Here is a 20565-nt window from a genome sequence, read left to right as displayed (position 1 = left end):
TGGCAAATCATATATTTTATGTATGGGCTATAAAATTATCTATAGTATATACTTAAAAGGGGTCTGGCATATTTGGAAGTACCTTTTGAGGGCTACAGAACTCTTATAGATACTGCAATTTAAGCGTCACAATAAATAAGTTTAGATTTAGGTAAGAATTTGAAAGTTTTGTCATTTCATCTGGTTACATAGTAATAATCTGTATGTTTCTTGACATAGATTCCCTATTCCTTGTGTGTACACGTAGTGAATTACATTGTTTCATTTTTGCTTATTAGGAGTCTCAAAGATTGGTTGTTGTTTCTTTCATTTCAGTTTTGAACAGCTCAAAATGGCAGTGGCCAACCTGAAGAAGCAGGCTAATAAGAAGAATGAAGGCAGCCTCGCGTACGTCAAAGGAGGGCTGAGTACTTTCTTTGAAGCACAGGATGCCCTCTCAGGTAAGCTGATACCCTGAGTCATCCGCCGGGGCTTCCATAATGGAAACGGGACACTGTGCTTGCAGAATATTTACAGGGTGTGACATTCGTTCTGTATTTATAAAAGTAGAGATCTAAAATGTGCCATAAATATTTGCTGCAGACGAGGCTGGAATCTCTTTGAAGGCTTGCTGCTTTAAATATTTGTCTCTCAGGCTTTTGGGGACTTGTCTTACATGTGTGAGATGGGAGCCAACTGCCTCTCCATGATGCCCAGTCTCTAGTGCTGATAACAAATTAAATCCCAATGGGTGCAATTCTAGAATTAAAGAAAAAACAACCCTTATACAGCCATCAGTACCATATACATGTGACTAATTCTATGAATGTAACCCCATGTGCGTTCAGTATGGAAAAGGTTGTTGAGGATATATAGTTCTTTTTAACCATTACTCCTTCGGCTTTCACTCTGTAGCATTATCTTTATTATACAGGGGAAACTGCGTTAAAATAGCAATAGCCATTTTAATGAAAAATGTTTTTTTTTAACTTTTAGTTAATAAAAGTTAAATTGTTTATCTCGTAGAAAGTAAAATATATTAATAGAAGTTTAACCCAATTCTTTTTTAAACTTAAGATACCTATAACTAAGTACTTGTATAACTAAGTATCTAATACTCTTAACTGTTAATTAAGAGGCCACCCCTTTCTTCAAAACAGAAAAGGCTTAACTTTTAAGAATTAATTTGTATTCTTAAAGTACAGCCATCCTTTACTTTTTTTTTTAACAACCCCTCCTCTCATGTCCAAACGTACATAGTTGACATCTGACTACTTCAGTGTCATATGATACAACTCTTTCCTTGTAGGTAGAGATTAGGCTTTTGAAAGGGTAAAAATATAAGTGCCTAGGAGGGGACAGAGAAATAAGGTAATCTTTAATAAATACTCTGGGCCTTACATTTTTCAACTGACTTTCTTTATTTTTCCTCTAAGTTATCGATAAGTTTACCATGTCAAAATGGAAGCTTGAACATACATGGACAGAGTTTAGTGTTTTCAAGTAAAGTTAAAGGTAATTATTAAAATGCCTATTAGCTGTGCAAATGATAATTTGCCACGTAATTTTCAGTCCTCATAAATTACTGTAATCAAAACTATTTCATTTAGCAAAATTGGATCTGGCTTTTCTGTCTCTTGCTTTTTTAAACATATGAATGAATATATATGTGAATATTTGTATTTATTTATGGTTCTTGCATCTACAAATGGATTCAGGTTACCTCCCAGGGGCTGGCAGATTTTTAAGTTTTTGGTGCATTAAAAGTACCCACATGTGTTTTAATTAGAAGTTGGCATAGATTGACAGATATGTGTCTGACATAAATAATCCACCAGTGTTGTCCTTGTGTGTCATTGTTTTTTTTCCCTACACCATACTGCATTTCCCCTTGGCTGCTACCCTTCCATCGTCTTCATGTCCCTTGAGGTCTTGATGTGCATGGTTTCTCAGGAGTTCCTGTTCCTGCCAAACCTCCTGGGTGGCGGCAGTGTCTGTGAGGCACCTGGTGGTATGAAAGCCTTCTTCAGCTCCTCTTTGCCTCTGAGTGTCACCTCTGCTACCTTGACCCTTCCCTGAATGCAGCTTGGGTTTGTGTGTTTTAGTAACCTGCCCAGTCATTGGGTTTTTTAGTGGCAGGTCTGGCATTATCCATTTTTCCTTTTGAGAACAACCATGGGTCAAACTATATAAATTAATGTTCTTTACGGTAAGCTAGAATAAAGAATATCAGAGTTAAGAAGTCAAAGTAGAGTAAAGAACACTTGTTGCTCAGTATGCTTTTGGTCCCTCTTTTCCATGGTCCTTTTAATTGCTGCTACTCTGGGTGGTGTGAGCCATAATTGATCTTCTGGCATCCTGTGTTGTTAGTGTCTGTTGATGTATGAAGGTAATTTAGGCATGGGTGACCTGGATAGGGCTGTCTAGGACCCACCTCTCCTAATGACATCCTTCCTATTTGGTAGTCTTCTCTACGGGGTCGTTGCAATTATTATTATTTTTTTATCATGATAACTGGAGAAGGAAAGTAATCACAAATTGTTTAACCAACTTAAATAGAATTTCTCTATAATTTAGCCACACTGCTAAAAGTTTGCTAGAATAAGAAGTAAAACTAAATGTTTGAAAGCATCTTTGGTCAATTTAAATTATTACTGCTTCTGATGTGATCTAGTCTCCTCTTCGTTAAGTCATCCTCAGAAGTTGTAATACAGGGCAGGAGCTAAGTGTGGTTTATTGTTTTTCAAGGGTTGTTTAAAGAAAAAATGGTAGAACTATGTGTGATGGAGGCTGTATGTAGCTTACTAAGCATAACATACTTGCTCTTTGGCCCATTATAGAAAAAGTTTGCCAATTCCTGATTTACTTTGGATATTCCTATCTTAAATAGCTTAGCAGTAACATAATAATATAATTGTTGGAGTATGTATTGAATCTTTATAGCCATTGTCCATACACACATATAATGCCTTAGTGCCTCATTAATAATGACATTTATATAAATGCATGGACAGTTATGGATTTTTAAAAATTAAAATAGCAAATTTGCTATCCACCTTTTATTAGAAAATTAAGTAAAACAATAAAGTAAATTTCAGAGAAGCAGTAGGCAAGGTATGTATCTTTCTACAATCCTGATTTTTCTTTGAATGGTATATTTATACACACTTGTTTTGTTTCCCAAATACAAATTTATGGTGTTCAGTTGTTCACATAGTTAAGTTTTAATAGATTAGAAACAATAACAAACCTATGATTATGTACCAAGTTGCTTATTGAGTTATACTATTTAAAAAATGTTTTCAGAGAAAATAAAAGGTCAAGTGAACCAGACCTTGGGGTATTTGGTTTAATTTTCTGGAAAATAGGATTGCCTTTATCAGATCCCAGTGTCTCTCGGTCCTCATGCCTGGCTGACAGTTTGACAGTGGCTCTGCTGTGGTGGGGATGGGAGGCAGGAAGTTGCTTTGTCAGCAAAAAAGGGCTGTAAACTGAGCTGGGGGGAGCAAGGCTCACCTCATCGTGACCTGCTGAACAGTGATGAGTTTTGTCAGCCTCAGAAAATTGGCTGCATGATTTCCTTTAATAGTAATTTTGACTTAGAAAATAGCATTTTAGCAAGGCTGCTGTTACCTCCGCATAAAGATGTAGCGTATTCTGGCAGCGGAAAAGCTATGTGCAGTTCCTGTGTAGTAGAGCTTGAATGTAGGCCGAGCTTTATTGCCATTTCAGAAAATCACAGCAGCATTCAAATGAACAATGTAAGCAGATTTCTTTGTATAAAACATGTAAGTCTTTCTGGTTTAGCTTTTTTAATATTTGGGTGTAATTTGTCTCCTTTCCTTAAAAATAAGAAAGTTCTTTTCCATTTAACCTACCAAGTTGAAGTTAAGTTTAGGCTTTGGTATTAGGAAACATTTTCTGTCACTGTTTTCACACACTCCAAATTTGAAATATTCTAAAGAAACTATATTTATTCACTCAAGACTCAACCAAAAGTGGCTGATTTTTTTCCCCCCAAAATGTATTTCTTTTTCTTTCTATGAATGTATTTTTTCAACATAGCAGAGTATATTTATTTTAGAATTCATATACCCACCAAGTTCCAAAGAGAATTTGAGGTAGCTTTACAAAAAAACAAGACAAAACAGTGTAAAACAAATAAAATAGTATAAAAAAAGGAATAAGATTAGGATTATAATTAAAAGAAGCAGAGAAATAGATGATGTCAGGCACTGAGAATGTATTTATAGTGCATTTGAGCACTGGTTTGACCCACAATTTTCTGACCAATGAGTCAAGATAAACAGTAAATCATACAGGTCTAATAAAAGAAATATACTTTTTTGTTGTTATTGTTAGACAAACATTTTTTCTAGTATAAATCCACCACCTATGACTGTTGCGTTGTGCAGAACCTGTAAGTTCCTTTAAAGAAAAAGTTTTCATTCCCTATTTAAACATTAGAAAATAGCTAGCATGTGACAGTGATTTCAATTCTGGTGTCCTAGCTTCATGTGAGGCCCATGGAGTCATATATCCTGCCTGCATTTGGGATTTTACTAGAGCAAGTTATGTGAAAAAATAAAATCCTGTGTGTTTTATCCACTATTATTTTGGTGAGGGGAGGTCTCTGTTATATGTAACTGAATGCAGTTTCCAATTGACATAGTAAGTTTATTATTCTCATTTTACAGATAAGAAGACAGAGGCTTAGGCAGTTTAATTGCTTACCCATGCTCTATAGGCACTATAGGTTGAGATTTTTGTTCTGGAATCAGACTGCTTGTGTTCAAGTTTTGTGTTTAGCTTTTTCACCTTGGTCAACTTATTTACTTTCACTGAGCCATGATTTTCTCACCTGTAAAATAGAAATAGTACTAGCATCTTAGAGACTTACTATAGTGCTTAGCTCAATTAATCCTTGCCATGCTATTTTTATTATTTTTTATTATGCCACAATTTTGGAGTTGAAATTGTATTGGGCTATTTTGTTTTGAAAATTTTCTTAGGTCTTCACCTAAATAATCCTGAGTTACTCTGTTTAAAACCTCCTCGCTTTAGTAAGGAAAACAGTATAAAATATAATTTATTAAGTGATTCCATAATAAACTTTACCATAACTAGACAGTCATAATACAATAACTCCAGTATAATTTGTACATCCTTTAGATGTATTAGTAGACATTACTAGATTTTTCTTGGGAATCTTAAGGGAAGTAATATATTCTTCTTATTATAGGATGCCTTAAAAATGAATAGATTTATATGTTCATGTTCACAGTAGTATCATTCACAGTAAGCAAAAAGGTGGGAGCAACCCAAGTTTTCATTAACAGAAGAATGGGTAAACAAAGGAGGTATATATATACAAGGGGACAATTACTCAGCCATAAAAAGGACTGAAATTTCTGACGCAAGCAACAACATGGATGAACCTCGAAGATATCACATACATGAAATAAAGCAGACATGGGAGAACAAATACTGTATGATTCCACTTATATGAAATACCTAGCATATGCAAATTCATAAAGGCAGAAAGTAAATTAGGGGTTATTGGGTGGAAGGAGGGGAATGGACAGTTATTGCTTTATGTTTGTAGAGCTCTTGTTTGGGATGATGGAAAAGTTTTGGTAATGGATGTTGGTGATGGTGCCACAAGATTATGAATGTGGTTAATACTACTGAATTGTACATGGGGAAGTCATTAAAATGGGAACTTTAGTATTGGGTATATGTTACCAAAGTATACAAAAATAAATAGATAAATCAATACCAACCCCTAAAACAAAAAATAGAAATAAAAAAATAATAGAATATAAGTGATAGGTATTTTGCCATGTTATATCCTAAGGCTGAAAATAAATGTTTCAAGGTTGGTAGACCTCAAATAGTAGATTTTCTTTTCTGCAAATGGTAAAATTGAAGAATGTCTTTCCTGTAGCCAAATAAAGATAATTAGTAGTAAGACCCAGAATGCCTTTTTTGCCTTTATTTTCTTCCTTTAATTTTTAAATTCAACCGTGTATACTACTGGAAGATGAGATGATTGAGTATGTGTATTATGTACTATGTTAATAGCATTAAACTATGAGTGACTTAGACTGGTATCTGTTGGTGACATTGTGTAGTATTGCATGTTTGTGTTGCTCTATGCGAAAAATGAAGATAATATGTTCATTTTTTAAAACTGTGTAAAAATGTCACTTTGTTATAATGTATTCCTACCCCTTATAATGGCTTACATTTTAACTAGATGCTTTTTTCCCCAGCTATCCATCAAAAACTGGAAGCAGATGGAACGGAAAAAGTAGAAGGATCTATGACGCAAAAACTGGAGAATGTTCTGAACAGTAAGTTTTGTTCTACGACCCAAAGCTATTTATGGACCTTATAACGAGTTTTAATGTAGTTCTTGGACCTGATTTCAAGAACAATGCTGTAAGTTGAATCTTAGTATTTATTTCTAAATAGTAATGCTTTAATGAATGCATAAAGAAGGGAAAAATACCACTGAAAATGAACTGTTTCTGTTTGCATTTTATTTATGAAAAATCATAATTTGAAAACATGCCAACATACATCTTAAGTAAAATTTGCTACCCCAAAGTAGGCCTTACATATAAATAGCATCAAAAATAGAAAAGGACTAAAGCAGTGACCAGGTTGTCATTGACCAAAAACCCTGAACAATGTGTCTTCAGGTATCTGCTAGTATTCACGCAAACACCAGCCCTTGCAGAGTAACCGATACTTAAGTGTCCTCTCTTTATTAATACCTTGCTTATTCCACAAAGGATTTAAGGCAGCTGGGTATTTGAGTGTATCCAACTCTGAGACATTTTGCAAAAAAAATGATAGGCCCAGTAGGAACTGATATATGCGAAGAGTTATGTCCCTTCCACCTCCCCTTTTTTCCTTTTTCTGACATCCTATCTCCCAACTACTTGTTGTGCTGATGAAACTCATCAGGTGAATTGATCTTATTATAACATTAATGACTTAAAAGTAAGTTATCCTCGTTCAAGCATAAGCTGAACATTTGATACACAGCAGTAAAACCCAGGGGGATATTCTTGGTTCTGAATATAAATAGAGCCTATAATTTCCCTCACGAAGTCGGCTTAGGCATAATTAAAAATGTTAAGAGAGCTTACATTGGATTTTCAGCTTTTCTGTGAATGCAGGTGTGTGTTTGACACTTAATTCAGACCCAGAAGCCACAGTTTGTGAGCTTTTATGTAAATATCCACGAACTGGTGTATTTCCAAAAAATACTTTTTTATCTCTGATAAATGAATTTTCGTAAAGAATCTTTAATTTTGTATATACGCTTACCTTGGTTAGTAGAGTTTGAGTACTTGGAATTCATTCTAAATTTATTAATTTTACTGGCATTTAAAATTTTTTGCCTCTAATAAGAAAAATTATTTTTTTAAAGAGATTTTGCCTTATTCTCAAAGAACCAAGTCACCATCTTTGTTGAAATGAATATATTTTGAAATTCAGCCTACATAAATATTTCTGAAAGCTATTTATATATTAGTTCAGACATTTTAAAGTTTGAAGGTTATTTTTTTCCTCAGGGATGTTATTTTCACTGGAAAAGTTGTCACTAAACCATGGTATCTGCACAAGAAAAGTAAGATTATTTAAGTAGCTTTTAAAAGGAACAAGCTGACATTGTAAAAAATATTGTATCAGCAGAAAAAAAATATGATACTCATTAAGATTAGGAAAAAGTAAAGTCTATTTCATGTGTTAGGGTTAACATATGGTATCTTTTTTTTTTTTTTTTTGCTGATGTCTAGGCATCTGAATATGTTGGTGAATTTACTTTGACGGTTACTTTGTCTCTCTTGCCTAATTTTTTTTTTTTTTCCTTTTCACGACTCTTCTTTTTTTTTAAAGATTGATTTATTTATTTAATTCCCCCCCTCCCCCGGTTGTCTGTTCTCTGTGTCTATTTGCTGCGTCTTGTTTCTTTGTCCGCTTCTGTTGTCGTCAGCGGCACGGGAAGTGTGGACGGCACCATTCCTGGGCAGGCTGCACTTTCTTTCGCGCTGGGCGGCTCTCCTTACGGGGCACACTCCTTGCGCGTGGGGCTCCCCTATGCGGGGACACCCCTGCATGGCAGGGCACTCCTTGCGCGCATCAGCACTGCGCATGGGCCAGCTCCACACGGGTCAAGGAGGCCCGGGGTTTCAACCGCGGACCTCCCATGTGGTAGACGGACGCCCTAACCACTGGGCCAAGTCCGTTTCCCAACATGTGGTATCTTAACATTATTTCTTTAAAGGAAAGTTTAGGAAATCCTCATTTGGAACTTGTGGTATAAAAATTGTAAGAGAAATTGTAAGAGAAACTTATTTTAGAAACATGTCATATTACCTTTATATTGAAATTTGCTCTTTTTGGATGGTTTGGGTTTAACTTCAGTGATCATTTCTTCATGACACCTTCCTTCAGGACTTTTTAGGGTAAAAATGTCCCTTAAAATCTGTGCCTTTGTAATAATTCCCCTTTTCCCAGAAACATTCTTTGTCAACATGATGTTGATGTTTGCTGTCTTAAATAAGGTGTTTCTAATACAGATCAACTTCACGAACATTTATTTAATATCTACTGTGGAAAAATCCTGTGCTAGATTTTATGTGGATATGACTTTGACAGTGATGTGGTTCCAGTCTTCCAAGAGTTTCTTCTGACCAGATGAATGTATTTTAATTATCTGGGACTTAAAAAGGCTATAGGATTGGTAAAAAAGCACAGAATTCAAATCAAAAAAACTTTTAAAAATAGAAATATTATTGAAAATTTAATTTCTTTTCTTTTGGGAAGGAAAGAAGAAATAAATGAATATCAATATAGTTTGGTTTGCTTTATTATTATTGATGTTTTTATCATATATAATTATATACTAATTTATGTGTACCTTCAGTATTTTTAAAATGAGGCACGTTTTAACTGGGCAACCTTTATTACTTTAAAATAAGTTTCTAAAATATTGGTGATAGGAAACTTAGTCCATTGCATTCAGAGTTGATTGTTGTTGAGTCCTTACATTGAAATTCTTTTTGTTTTCATTGACATATGCGTCTCATCTTTGCGCTTGATTTTAATAATTCCTTCTTGTTTTCAAACCATTGGTGCCTATTATTTACTTCAAATTTACATATCCAAGTCTACATTTGTTCCTTTTCCAAGAGTATATAGAACGGCGCTGTCCAGTAGAACGTCTACAATGATGGCAGTGTAGCTCTTAAGTACTTAAAATGTGGTGAGGGAAGTGGCTGTGGCTCAAGCAGTTGAGCTCCCATTTACCATAGAGGACCCGGGTTCAATCCCCGGGACCTCCTGGTAAAAAAGAAAAAAAGGCATCCCAGACCTGCGTGGTGCAGAGAGGTGCACCAAAAAGATGATGATGCAACCAGGTAGGAAAAAGAAAAGAAGTGGCTAGTGCAGCCGAGCAATGGGATTTAAAATTTTTATTTGCTTTTAATTAATTTAACTTTATATTTAAATAGCCACAGATGGCCAGTAGCCACTGTATTAGACAGTACAGGTATAGAGAATGTAGCTTAAGCATTAATGGTAGTAGTTGTGGTAGGAATAATAGCTAAAAATTATGCAGTGCTTACTAAAGGTCAGGTGTTGTAAACATTTTATATATATTTAGTCCTTACAGCAGCTGCCTGAGGTTTGTGGTGGTACCTCCATTTTATTGGTAAAAAAACCTCAAGTCCAAAGAGGTGAAATGGGCTGCCTAAGATCGTGTATGTATTAGGTGGCAGAGCTGGGATTTTGGTCCAACAGTCTGGCTCCAGCCTGTGCCCTAACCCACCACTGCCCTGGCTGTGTACAGCCCTGATGCGCACCGATTTCAGTTCAGAAGCTCCAGCCCCCGACACACAGTCCCAATTCCAGTCGGCTCGCATGGTTGCCCTTTTTTTTTTTTTTTTTTTTTAAGCCACATAAATCACACAAAATGTTACATTAAAAAATATAAGAGGTTCCCATTCCTATCAGACCTTGCTGCTAGCTCTTCAGTGCCTGGGCCCTGGGCTGCGGCAAGCGTGCGTCACGGCCGGGGCCACACCACGTCTTCCTGTTGGGGTCAGTCCTGCCCGTTGCTCACACACACAGACACACTCAGCAGCGCCCACCCCTGGCTTCCCAGGCTGATCTGAGTGGATAATCCAAACGGAACCAGCCTACAAAGATGAAAGTGCATCATAAAATAAAACGGGGTAACCCTGGCAGTGAAATTCATATTGAACATAATTGAAGTCCTAGAACTAATGGTAGGAATGTTGAATCTGCCGCCACCATTGGAGAGACTGTGGATCTGCTCCAGGAAGGGGGACTTAAGCTGCATAAATGAGGAAAGGGTTGTGTCAAAGAGAAGGAAGACGGTGCAGAGGAAGTGATGCTGGCAAAGAGGTACATTAAAGGAACTTTCCAGGAGCTATTTCAAACACTGAAAGTGCAAAGGATAACACCTTGGAAGCTGACCTAAACTTAGAAAGGAGTGTGATAATTTGCCAAGATATAGAAAAAATTCTTCCTCTCCATACCCATAATCATAATTTTCCCATTGGTTAAGATTGCTTTGCTTGTTTTCAGTTTGCAGGGTCAGTTTTCAGCCCTCCACTGCTGTGCACATTGAGCTGCCTGTACTATACTGTACCTGCTCTCTAAATAGAAAGACTACTGGTCAGGGTCAGAAGGCTGATTTTTAGTCCTTGCTCTGTAAGCATTTATTGAGCACATGGGTATTCTCTCCTAGGGCTATAAAGATAAACTTGCTCTTTGACATTTAAGAGTTTGTACTGTATTGGCAAATACAGCCAAATAAGCGATTGGTTAAATTATGGTGTCCTGGTAAAAGGGGGGCATCCACTTGAAAAGTGGAGTGAAGAGAATATAAGGGAAGGGTCACCTGAGCCTTAGAAGAGGAGTGGAAGTAGCCAGGCAAGTAGCGGCTATTGAGGGGGAGCTGAGTGGACGCAAATGTGTTCCAGGCAGGGCAAAGCAGCGTGGTAGGAAGGCACCAGCTTTGGAGGAGGCAGGGTGCGCTCCAGGAACTATATCCAGAATGACTCGTGTGCAGAAGAGAGGTGAGGCTGCAAGGGGGCTGGGAGTCTGCAGGATGTGCTTTCCATGTGGGGCTGTAGGATTTCTTTGTCCTGAAGACTTAAAGGAGGAAGTGGTAGTGTGAACTTTTTATTTTTATTTTTTATTTTTTATTTTTTTATTTTTAAAGATTTATTTATTTATGCCCCTCCCCCTCCAGTTGTCTGTTCTCTGTGTCTATTTGCTGCGTCGTCTTCTTTGTCCGCTTCTGTTGTTGTCAGCCACATGGGAATCTTTCTTTTGGTTGCGTCATCTTGTTGTGTCAGCTCTCCGTGTGTGCACTGCCACTCCTAGGCAGACTGCACTTTCTTTCGCACTGGGCGGCTCTCCTTACCGGGCGCACTCCTTGCGCGTGGGTTTCCCCTATGCGGGGACACCCTTGCATGGCACGGCACTCCTTGCGCGCATCAGCACTGCGCATGGGCCAGCTCCACACGGGTCAAGGAGGCCCGGGGTTTGAACTGCGGACCTCCCATGTGGTAGATGGACGCCCTAACCACTGGGCCAAGTCCGATTCCCAGTATGAATTTTTTAAAGGACATTTTGCTAACTGTGTAGAGAATGGATTAGAAGGAAGCTGGACTAGAGGCAGGAAGAGAGATCATTCAGAGTGTATGGTTGTAACGTAAGGGTAGGAGATGTGAAGACTTCAAGCCAATACCGGTGGTGAAGACACAGGGAAAGAGGAGAGATGTTAAAGAAGATAATAAGGCAGGCAATGTTCAGTCTCTAATTTGATGTGGGAAGTAAGAAAAAGGAAGTAGTCAACAAAGACTTCCTGATTTCAAATGTTGGAAGAAGGAGCAGCTTTGGGGCAGGAGGAGAAGAGTAGAAAGAAAAAGATTTAGTTCCATTTGTGACATGCTGAGTTGAAATTCCTGAGGATCATAGCAGTGGATAACTTTCTAGTTCTTATCACTTTCTAGCTGTGTGACCATTGGACAAGTTGAATAACATCTGTGTTTCAGTTGCCTCTGTTGTAAAATTGGGGAGAATAAGAGTGCCTATCTTTTATATGGGGTCATAAGCAAGTTTAAATGAATTGATACATGTGAAGTTTAAGAATAGCATGTAGGGAAGTGGACTTGGCCCAGTGGTTAGGGCGTCCGTCTACCACATGGGAGGTCCTCGGTTCAAACCCTGGGCCTCCTTGACCCGTGTGGAGCTGGCCCATGCGCAGCGCTGATGCGCGCAAGGAGTGCCGTGCCACGCAGGGGTGTCCCCCGCGTAGGGGAGCCCCACGCGCAAGGAGTGCGCCCCGTAAGGAGAGCCGCCCAGCGCGAAAGCAAGTTCAGCCTGCCCAAGAATGGCGCCACCCACACGGAGAGCTGACACAACAACGTGATGCAACAAAAAGAAACACAGATTCCCGGGCCGCTGACAACAACAGAAGCGGACAAAGAAGATGCAGCAAATGGACACAGAGAACAGACAACCGGGGTGGGGGGGAAGGGGAGAGAAATAAATAAATAAATCTTAAAAAAAAAAAAAGAATAGCATGTAGCACAGAGTGTTTGCTACATTAACTATCATTATTTGTCTAATAAAAATATATTTAAAGATTCATCTTAAGCTAGTAGACACATCTTGAGATGCAGATTTGGTAGTCACCACCATAGAGATGTTAGTTGAATTAATAGGATTGAATTATTTCATTTTACAGTACTATGTGTAAAATTAGGAGAAAAAAAAAGCCAAAGGTTTAAACCATTAAAGAACATGAATAAGAATCAAGTTGGTAAAGAAGGAACTAACTTCCTAAGCCTTAATCAGTGGTGTGCTGATAAATATTTAATAACTCGTGCTCCAAACAAATAAAACAAAACCTAATTTTAGCATTTGCGAATATCCAAGTGTAAGTACTTCTGCTGTGGTTTGCTTTCACACAGCTAACCTGACTCCTGAACTGAACCTGGGGAGAGATGCCAACAATTGGCTTTTGCCAGCCAGCAGGAACTGACTTCAAGTTCTGTGTACTTTGTGTGGAGTTATAAAATCCCAGTGCCAGAGACAGTGTTGTAAGCGAGTCTTAAGTAATGCTATTAACATATTATCACTGTGTTATAGATACCGGTCTATCCAGTCATTTTCTAGGTTCTGTTAAGAGGAACTGAGAGAGACATAGCAGGTTATTAGGTCTCTTTATGGTTCTGCTTTTGCTCTGAGTTAAGTATACATTTTAAAGTTATCTTTATTTTCCAGTTCCCTGATGTTTCATTTCCTACTCTCATCCAACTTGCCTGTTCCTGAGATAAATTGGTGCGTTTGTATGTGTGTGCAGCCCTCCTTTCTCCCTGCCTCTCATACCCCCATCAAGCAGAGTGTACAGAGCGTGCAGGAGCACTTCTGTGACCCACTGTCTGAAATGTCAGTACCAAGAAAAAGACCAGTAAGGTCACTTGGAAATAAGAGAAAGCCTAACGCTCACTTTAAATTAACAGGCACAAAATTATAAGACAGCGTTGGAATTATGCCACCAAGTTTTCTAGATGACAAAACTTTTGGCACATCTGCATCCTCCCTCCTTCCCTTCCCTCCCTCCCTTCTTCCTTCCTTCCTTCTTTCTTTCCCTCCTTCCCTCCCCCCTCCCCCCACACTTTTTTGTGGTTAAGGATATAAGATCACTTGGCAGGTGAGCTGGTTAGTGTGTAATTGCTGAAGTGACTTCACTTCTCCTGGTCTGTGGACCCAGCTACAGCTGGGCAGCTGCAGGCTCCTGACCACAGCTTTGCTCCTCTCGGGGTTCCATAGTGGCTCAGACCAGGATAGTTAACTGCCAGTGAACTGGTGTTGCTGTAGTCCCAGGTTAGGGATAAAAGATCAAATTTCAGGTCTCCTCCTGGCCCTGGGCCCTTACATTTTCTACAACCTAGAAAGCCAAAGTCATGGCTTCTATGACCTCGGGCATATGGCTATACTCCATGCTTTCAAACCCCTGCCAGCTGCCTTAGAATGGGGTGCTCTTGTGGAGAAGATGGAGTGAGGATGGGGATGGAGGAGTGCAGATGGAGGAGTCCCTGGAGGGGCAGCATCGGCTTATATGCATAGAACACTGCCGTTGTTCAGTATCGTCGTTTCCTTTTTAATTGCCCCAGAGAATAAAGACATAAAATGCATTTTGTGAGCTACTGGTGATTTTTATCTGCCTTTGCAGATCTTGGTTTCACTGCTCTCATTTATTTTATTGCTGGATATAATCATCCAATTATCAAAGAGTTATGCTTTCCCAAAATTTCATTGTAAGTGCAATAAAATTCACAACAGAATAATACTTTATAGACATAAATTGTGTGTAAGTTAAAATTATAATTTTATATAGTATATCTGTATGCACAATTTAAAATTCTCCATACATAGATATATATGTGTAAATTAAAATTAAAATTTTATAATTTGTTATCTCTATAAAGTACTTATATTTTATTTAATTATAAGTGGATTTTCTCTTCATTCTTTTAGAGGAAATAAAATGATTAGTTTTATACTACCTTTCAATAAGATAAGAAATGTAGCTTTGAACTCTTGTACTTATTGTGTAAAATAAGTGCTTGGGGACTAAACATCTGAAGTCCACACATAAGTAATTACCTTTAAAAATCCATTCACATATCTATTCATTTTGAAAATTCAGTTCATAAAGTTTGTATTTTTAAAATGATGTACCAATACTTTATACTTTTCTTTGAAGAAAAAAAGTTTTAACCCTAGTCAGATTTCAAATTTCCTTTACCCATCATTATGTCGTTTGGTGGCGGGAAAGGGATATATTTGTTTCTTATCTTATACTAGACATTTAGTATTCTATTTTAAATAGCATTTGGTGAAAACAGCTATCTTGACAAAACAAAGTTTTTATATCAGGCCTTTAAAATTTCAACAGAACTTAAACATTATTTAGATAAAACAATTATTTTACAAAGACGACTTTTAACATGATCAGGCCACCCACAGTGTTGACTAGAGAATATGGCATGCGAGCCACCCAGTGAGACTGATGTAATTTCTTCATCTTTGCTTAAAGTATAGTCACTAGACCAGATAATGTAGAATTTTTTTACAAGCAGCAATCCTTTTTCTCCCCTTTCCTTGTGGCTAATTAAAAATAATTTACAAGTTGAAAATTTTAAACTGTTTTTGTACACAGTAAATTTGGCTTTAAATAAAACAGTTCTTTCATTACAGTGATTCTTGTAGTTTGAGTTATTCTTACGTTTAAAAAAATGATGAAACATGCAGTTCATATGTAATTTTATAAGGGTTAGCTGATTTTAAAAATACTTGATGATAGGTTAAAGTTTGTCATTTTAAATTGCTTTATGTAAGTAAGTTCATCTGCCTGCTAAATTAGATAATTCCAGCAAGAAATAGGGGTCATTTTAAAATATTTCTTTTGCACAACTTTTCTGAAAAAATGTTTTCCTTGTTTTATTTATTACCACATACGTAGATACTGAATCCATAGAATTTAACTAGTGTACTTTTGTATATGTGTGCGTGTGTGTTTTAAACTTTTGTCTGGATTAATGAAAGAAACCCAGGACCTATAATTGCTATAAAATTTAGAAAAGTAGCTAAAATAAATGTAAACTCACATTAGAGCATTATTTGGAAATGATAAATATGTTTTTTTTAGATTGGATACAATTCTTAACATATGAAAAAACTGGAAAAATGGAAATTGTATTTTACCAAACCATAGACGATCTCCAGTATACCTAACTTTTCAAGTATAGTTTTGAGAAGTATACCTAACGTAAAACTATAATAGCAATCTATATCCTTTTCTTTCCTGAACCCAGTTAAACATTTTCTGATTAAAATCAGCTTTTATCTTAGTTTCTTTTTTCTTTTTAAAATAGGAGCAAGTAATACGGCGGACACATTATTTCAAGAAGTGTTAGGTCGAAAGGACAAGGCAGATTCCACTAGAAATGCACTGAATGTGCTTCAGCGATTTAAGTTTCTTTTCAACCTTCCTCTGAATATTGAAAGGAATATTCAAAAGGTAGAGAACATGTTTATGTACCTATGCTTACAGATGTCATAAACTTTAAAGATTTGTTAAGATGTTTTTTATCTTAACCAAATGTCTTCATTATGCTTTACTGAAAAACTTCAAAATGTTTCTTTATTTTAAAGGGTGATTATGATGTGGTTATTAATGATTATGAAAAAGCCAAATCGCTCTTTGGGAAAACAGAGGTGCAAGTTTTCAAGAAATGTAAGATTTGTTTATTACTTTTAGATGTTCTACTTTGCTTTTATAGGAAGAGGTTGGAATGTATTCTGCAAAGAATGTTGTATGCATTTTAATTTTTGTTTATATGGTGTGCTCTTTAAAATGTAGAACAGTTACTTCAAAAAGTAACTTTATGGTTTTTCTTACTGAGCTGTAGTTAAAATGAGCAACCCTGATGATAGATTATTCTCAGCTATTCTTTGCTGTCTGTTGGCCATGGTGCTATTAAAAAATTTTTTACTGGAAAGAATAAAATACAAATATTTTACAGAGACGGAAATCTACATTTCAATCTTCCCTCTTCAGAAAGTCCAATATATTTAAGAATTCTAACCCTATTGTAAAGCATATTTGAAATTGAGTTATAGAAAATAAGAAATGCTCATTTTAAATTAAAATGAAATTTCCCTAGGGTTGAGCCTTATCAACTAGAGCAAATGTCATAGGCTTTATTAAATTCAAAAATAAAATCCATGAGGGCTCAGGAAACGTAATTTTATTTTTTTATTGTGCTAAATTTACATGCAGTGAAATGTTCAGGCCTTAAATGGTACAGCTCAGTGACTTTTGACAGATGCACACCCATGTCACCCACACCCTGCCAAGATATAGAACGTTTTCATCACTCCAGAAAGTTCCCTTGTGCCCCTTCTCACCCAAGCCCTCACCTCCCCCCGCCACCCTAAGGCCACCACTGTTCTGCTTTCCATAATTTGCTTGTACATTTTCCATTTTGTAAATGTTGTGTATTCTTTCCTTTTGAAATAGATTATGCTGAAGTAGAAACACGAATTGAAGCTTTAAGAGAGTTACTTCTGGAAAAATTGCTTGAGACACCGTCCACCTTGCATGACCAAAAACGTTACATAAGGTAAACCTTCTTCAAGAATCTTGATTCACACGGATCTTTGTATGGCGGATACCTCATTAACCCTTAAAGCTATTTTAGAGGACTTTAGGAGACTGACTGACAAAATGGAAACTTGAAAGGGAAAACAAATGGCAGAGATTTGAGTTATCTGGTGTAGGACACCTGGCTCCTTTTGTGTACAACAAATTTGGGGGCCGTTCTGGTGTTTAAGGGCAAGAGAATCCTGCAGTTTGGTGAAAGGAGAAGTAGCCTGGATGCCTGGTGGCCTCCCCCTCAACAGCAGAGGGCTCCCTAACCTACTTGCACTGTGGGTGTTGCACCCTGGGGCGCCCTGGTCTGTGGCACGGGGGCTCCCTGCAGTGACCAGCGGCTTTGAGTGGCTTACTGTCACACGCTGACGGGAAGCTCTTTCTGCCATGGTGCGTGCACCACCAGAGGAAGTGCTGGAAGGTGTCAGCCTTGAGTAGAATATCTGTCTGATTTTCAAGCCTATAGTGATCAGTATAAGAGAAATAAAATTACTAAATGGGAATACTTAAAAAAAAAAAAAAGGAAAAAAAAGAAGAAAAGTGATATTAAGAGATGGACCCCACAGGGAATGAAGAGAAGGCCTTACAAGAAAGCAGTGCTGCATAGTAATGGGAGCTATCAGTTCACTTTGGGTGACTTACTGACTTCTTTTTAGTTTCTTCGTCTGTACAATGAACAGGATAACATGATTTGCATTACAGTGTAGTTGCAAAAACAATCGAATACATTTAAGGATTTAATGCAGCACCTGGCACATAATAAGTACTCCGTAAATAGTACTATATAGAGATAGAGATATAGTTTGTACCAGGATTTGGAGACAAAACATAAATTATAAGCTTGTTATATCTATGATTTAAAAAATAGTCTTTATATTTTTCTGTTGGGATATTTTGAGTGGCCCTTGTTTTCAGAGTAAGGATATTTTCCAAAAGTAATGGCTTCTCACTTTAATTAGTGAAGCTTGTTGACTATTCAATAGTTATAAAATTATAATAGACCATGTAGTCCTTCATTGTGGGCTGTGGTTGCCATGTGACCAGTGGAAATAATTTTAGGGTCTGGAAGGAAGGTTAGCCGGGGAAGCCTGCTGTGTTTGCCCTTGTGGGATGAGGGTTTATGCTGGGATCTCGATTCCCAGTGACGCCGGAGCATGGGTAGAGCCAGCACATCCCGTCCCTGGCACAGGCGTGTAGCTGAGGACAGCAAGAGGGCCCTTGGGCAGTGGCACAGGGAGCACAGGTGCTGCGGCTGCGTCCCTGAGGCCCACGGTGGGCCCGGGCGCCCTCTGTACCATCTCATCCTCACGAAAGCTCCGCTGGCTGCACTGTGCACATTCTGCAGGTTAGGAACCTGAGCCTCGGCCTTCTGCCCAGACACAGCTAGGACAAGAGCCGTGCTCTCTGGTTTCAGAGGTTACCCTCGCCTTTCTTCCCACTGCCTCTGTAGGAAAGAGTGTATTGGTGGGATTTTCCTTGCCTGTAGAATTGTAAAAATTTAAATCCTGAACAAAAACTACATGTTAGTTATCCAACTGCTTTGTTTTATGTGTAAAGAAACTTGCACAGTGAAATAGCGTCTGTATGGCAGTCCTTAGGTCTAGTTAACTTACTGGACATCATTTCAAGATGTTAGATATTACAAAAGATGCATTCGAATGGCCCGCTTAAATGTTTCTTTTCCTCTCATTTTAAAGGGAAAAGCAGAAAAATGTCAACAGTAGTGTACTTTATCTTTTTAATCATTATTTCATTTCTGATGCTAACTTTGAGAAGACACTGAGCAATTCCATTTTGTTATTAGAACTACAAGATTATCACTAATATATTAGTCAATTAATATAATAAATAGCATTAGGGCCAGGTCAAATAGCTGCTAGACTCTGAGCTCTCTGGTGATGAGCTCTCTGGGCACCGAGTAGCGAGAGTGGCGATAGATAGAGCTGTATCACCTACAAAAGATACCTGTGTCTGTTTTCTCCAGGAACTTAAGCTAGGCACGGTGCGACTGAAAGTCAGATTACTGCTCTATTGTCTTTCCTTTGTTCATCCTTTCATCTAATTAAAGATCATCCACCCATTTTGTCTTGATGCTGACAGGCAGCACACCAGTAAGCTTTGTTTAGCAGGAAGCCAAGTCTTGTCTTCGCCTTGCTATGTCAACGTGATCTTGTCCCCGGTTGTTGTTCAAAAATCATGTCAGTGTATGTTTAAAACTTGCATTCTTAAATACTAAAATATTGAGCCACTAGGCTCACCATAATTCTTTACCTTCTTTTTCCCTCTTAACAAAAGCCTTTTTAAAAAATGTTCTTTGATATGCAATTTTAAAATAAATAGCAATAATATGTCATATTTTAAGTAAAACTCTTTTGAATTCAACTTATTTTTAAAATTACGCACTAAAAGAAAAGGAGAAACTTATTGAATTAAGTCATTAAAGAAAAATCTAGCACAAGTCCTTTTGAACTGATAGACTGGAATTTCTGAAAGAACAAGTTTATCTTTCTTTATAAAGCTCTTTTGATCTAAATCCCACTAATAAGACAATATAAAGAGATGTATTAAATTTTGCAAGGACATCGTCAACATTCTAAAGATACTTATAATTTAAAATTTATTTTTGCTTAATAAAGCAGAGAAATCAATCCACTTTATTAAGCAAAAAAAGCGGATTTCTCTTGCTATGCTGCTCAGGAAAGAGTCCTTTAGAAGATGATTTAACTTCTTATTCAACTGTTTAAAAATATAAAAGATAACAGGTTTTCATAAAGAATATTGCTATATATTACTAATACCAACTGTGAGTTAGTGAGAGTGTTAGGAGAAAGGGTTTTAAAAGTATTTGGGGGCAAAACCAGCCTATCTAAGGAGAATGCCGAACAAATTATTTCCACAAGAAAAAATGAAATATGTTCTTTGGGAAGAAAAATATATAATGTACTATCTGTCATATTTATATTCCAGATAATAAGAGAGGAGGAAGGCCTTGGGAGAGAGAAGGAATCAGATTAGACTTTGAAAAGCTAAATTTAGTTTGTTAGGTTATAGTTTTCTTTTCTTCTCAGGATGTTCTTTTGTTTAGTTTTTTTAAAGAGGAACCAGGGAATGAACCTGGGACCTTGTACATGGCAGCAGGTGCTTACCCACTGAGCTATAGCCACTCCCTGGGGTGGTGTTCTTTGGTATTTAGAGGAATCCCAGGTGACTCCTTTTTTAAAAAGATTTATTTTATTTATTTCTCTCCCCTTCCCCTCACCCATTGTCTGCTCTCTTGTGTCCATTTGCTGTGTGTTCTTCTGTGTCTG

At 37.3% G+C, this 20565-nt stretch overlaps 1 protein-coding gene across 3 annotated transcripts in view; it reads left to right on the top strand.

The window, feature by feature from the left end:
• The window catches only part of EXOC2 (exocyst complex component 2), a 228893-nt gene that overhangs the window by 65003 nt on the left and 143325 nt on the right, over positions 1–20565 (top strand). For all 3 annotated transcript variants that reach the window (XR_009182715.2, XM_004466865.2, XM_058285163.2), the window contains exons 6-10: positions 316–440; positions 6255–6335; positions 15978–16123; positions 16258–16339; positions 17126–17228. Coding sequence is in view for 2 of the 3 variants with exons in the window: in XM_004466865.2 (XP_004466922.1) it covers positions 316–440; positions 6255–6335; positions 15978–16123; positions 16258–16339; positions 17126–17228 (537 nt within the window). In the remaining variant the exon portion in view is untranslated. The remainder of the gene's footprint in view (positions 1–315; positions 441–6254; positions 6336–15977; positions 16124–16257; positions 16340–17125; positions 17229–20565) is intronic.

This window comes from Dasypus novemcinctus, chromosome 22, assembly GCF_030445035.2.
Source record: "Dasypus novemcinctus isolate mDasNov1 chromosome 22, mDasNov1.1.hap2, whole genome shotgun sequence".
Taxonomy (NCBI): Eukaryota; Metazoa; Chordata; class Mammalia; order Cingulata; family Dasypodidae; genus Dasypus; species Dasypus novemcinctus.
Note: the sequence above shows the minus strand (reverse complement) of the source record. Positions and strands in the feature narration are given on the sequence as shown.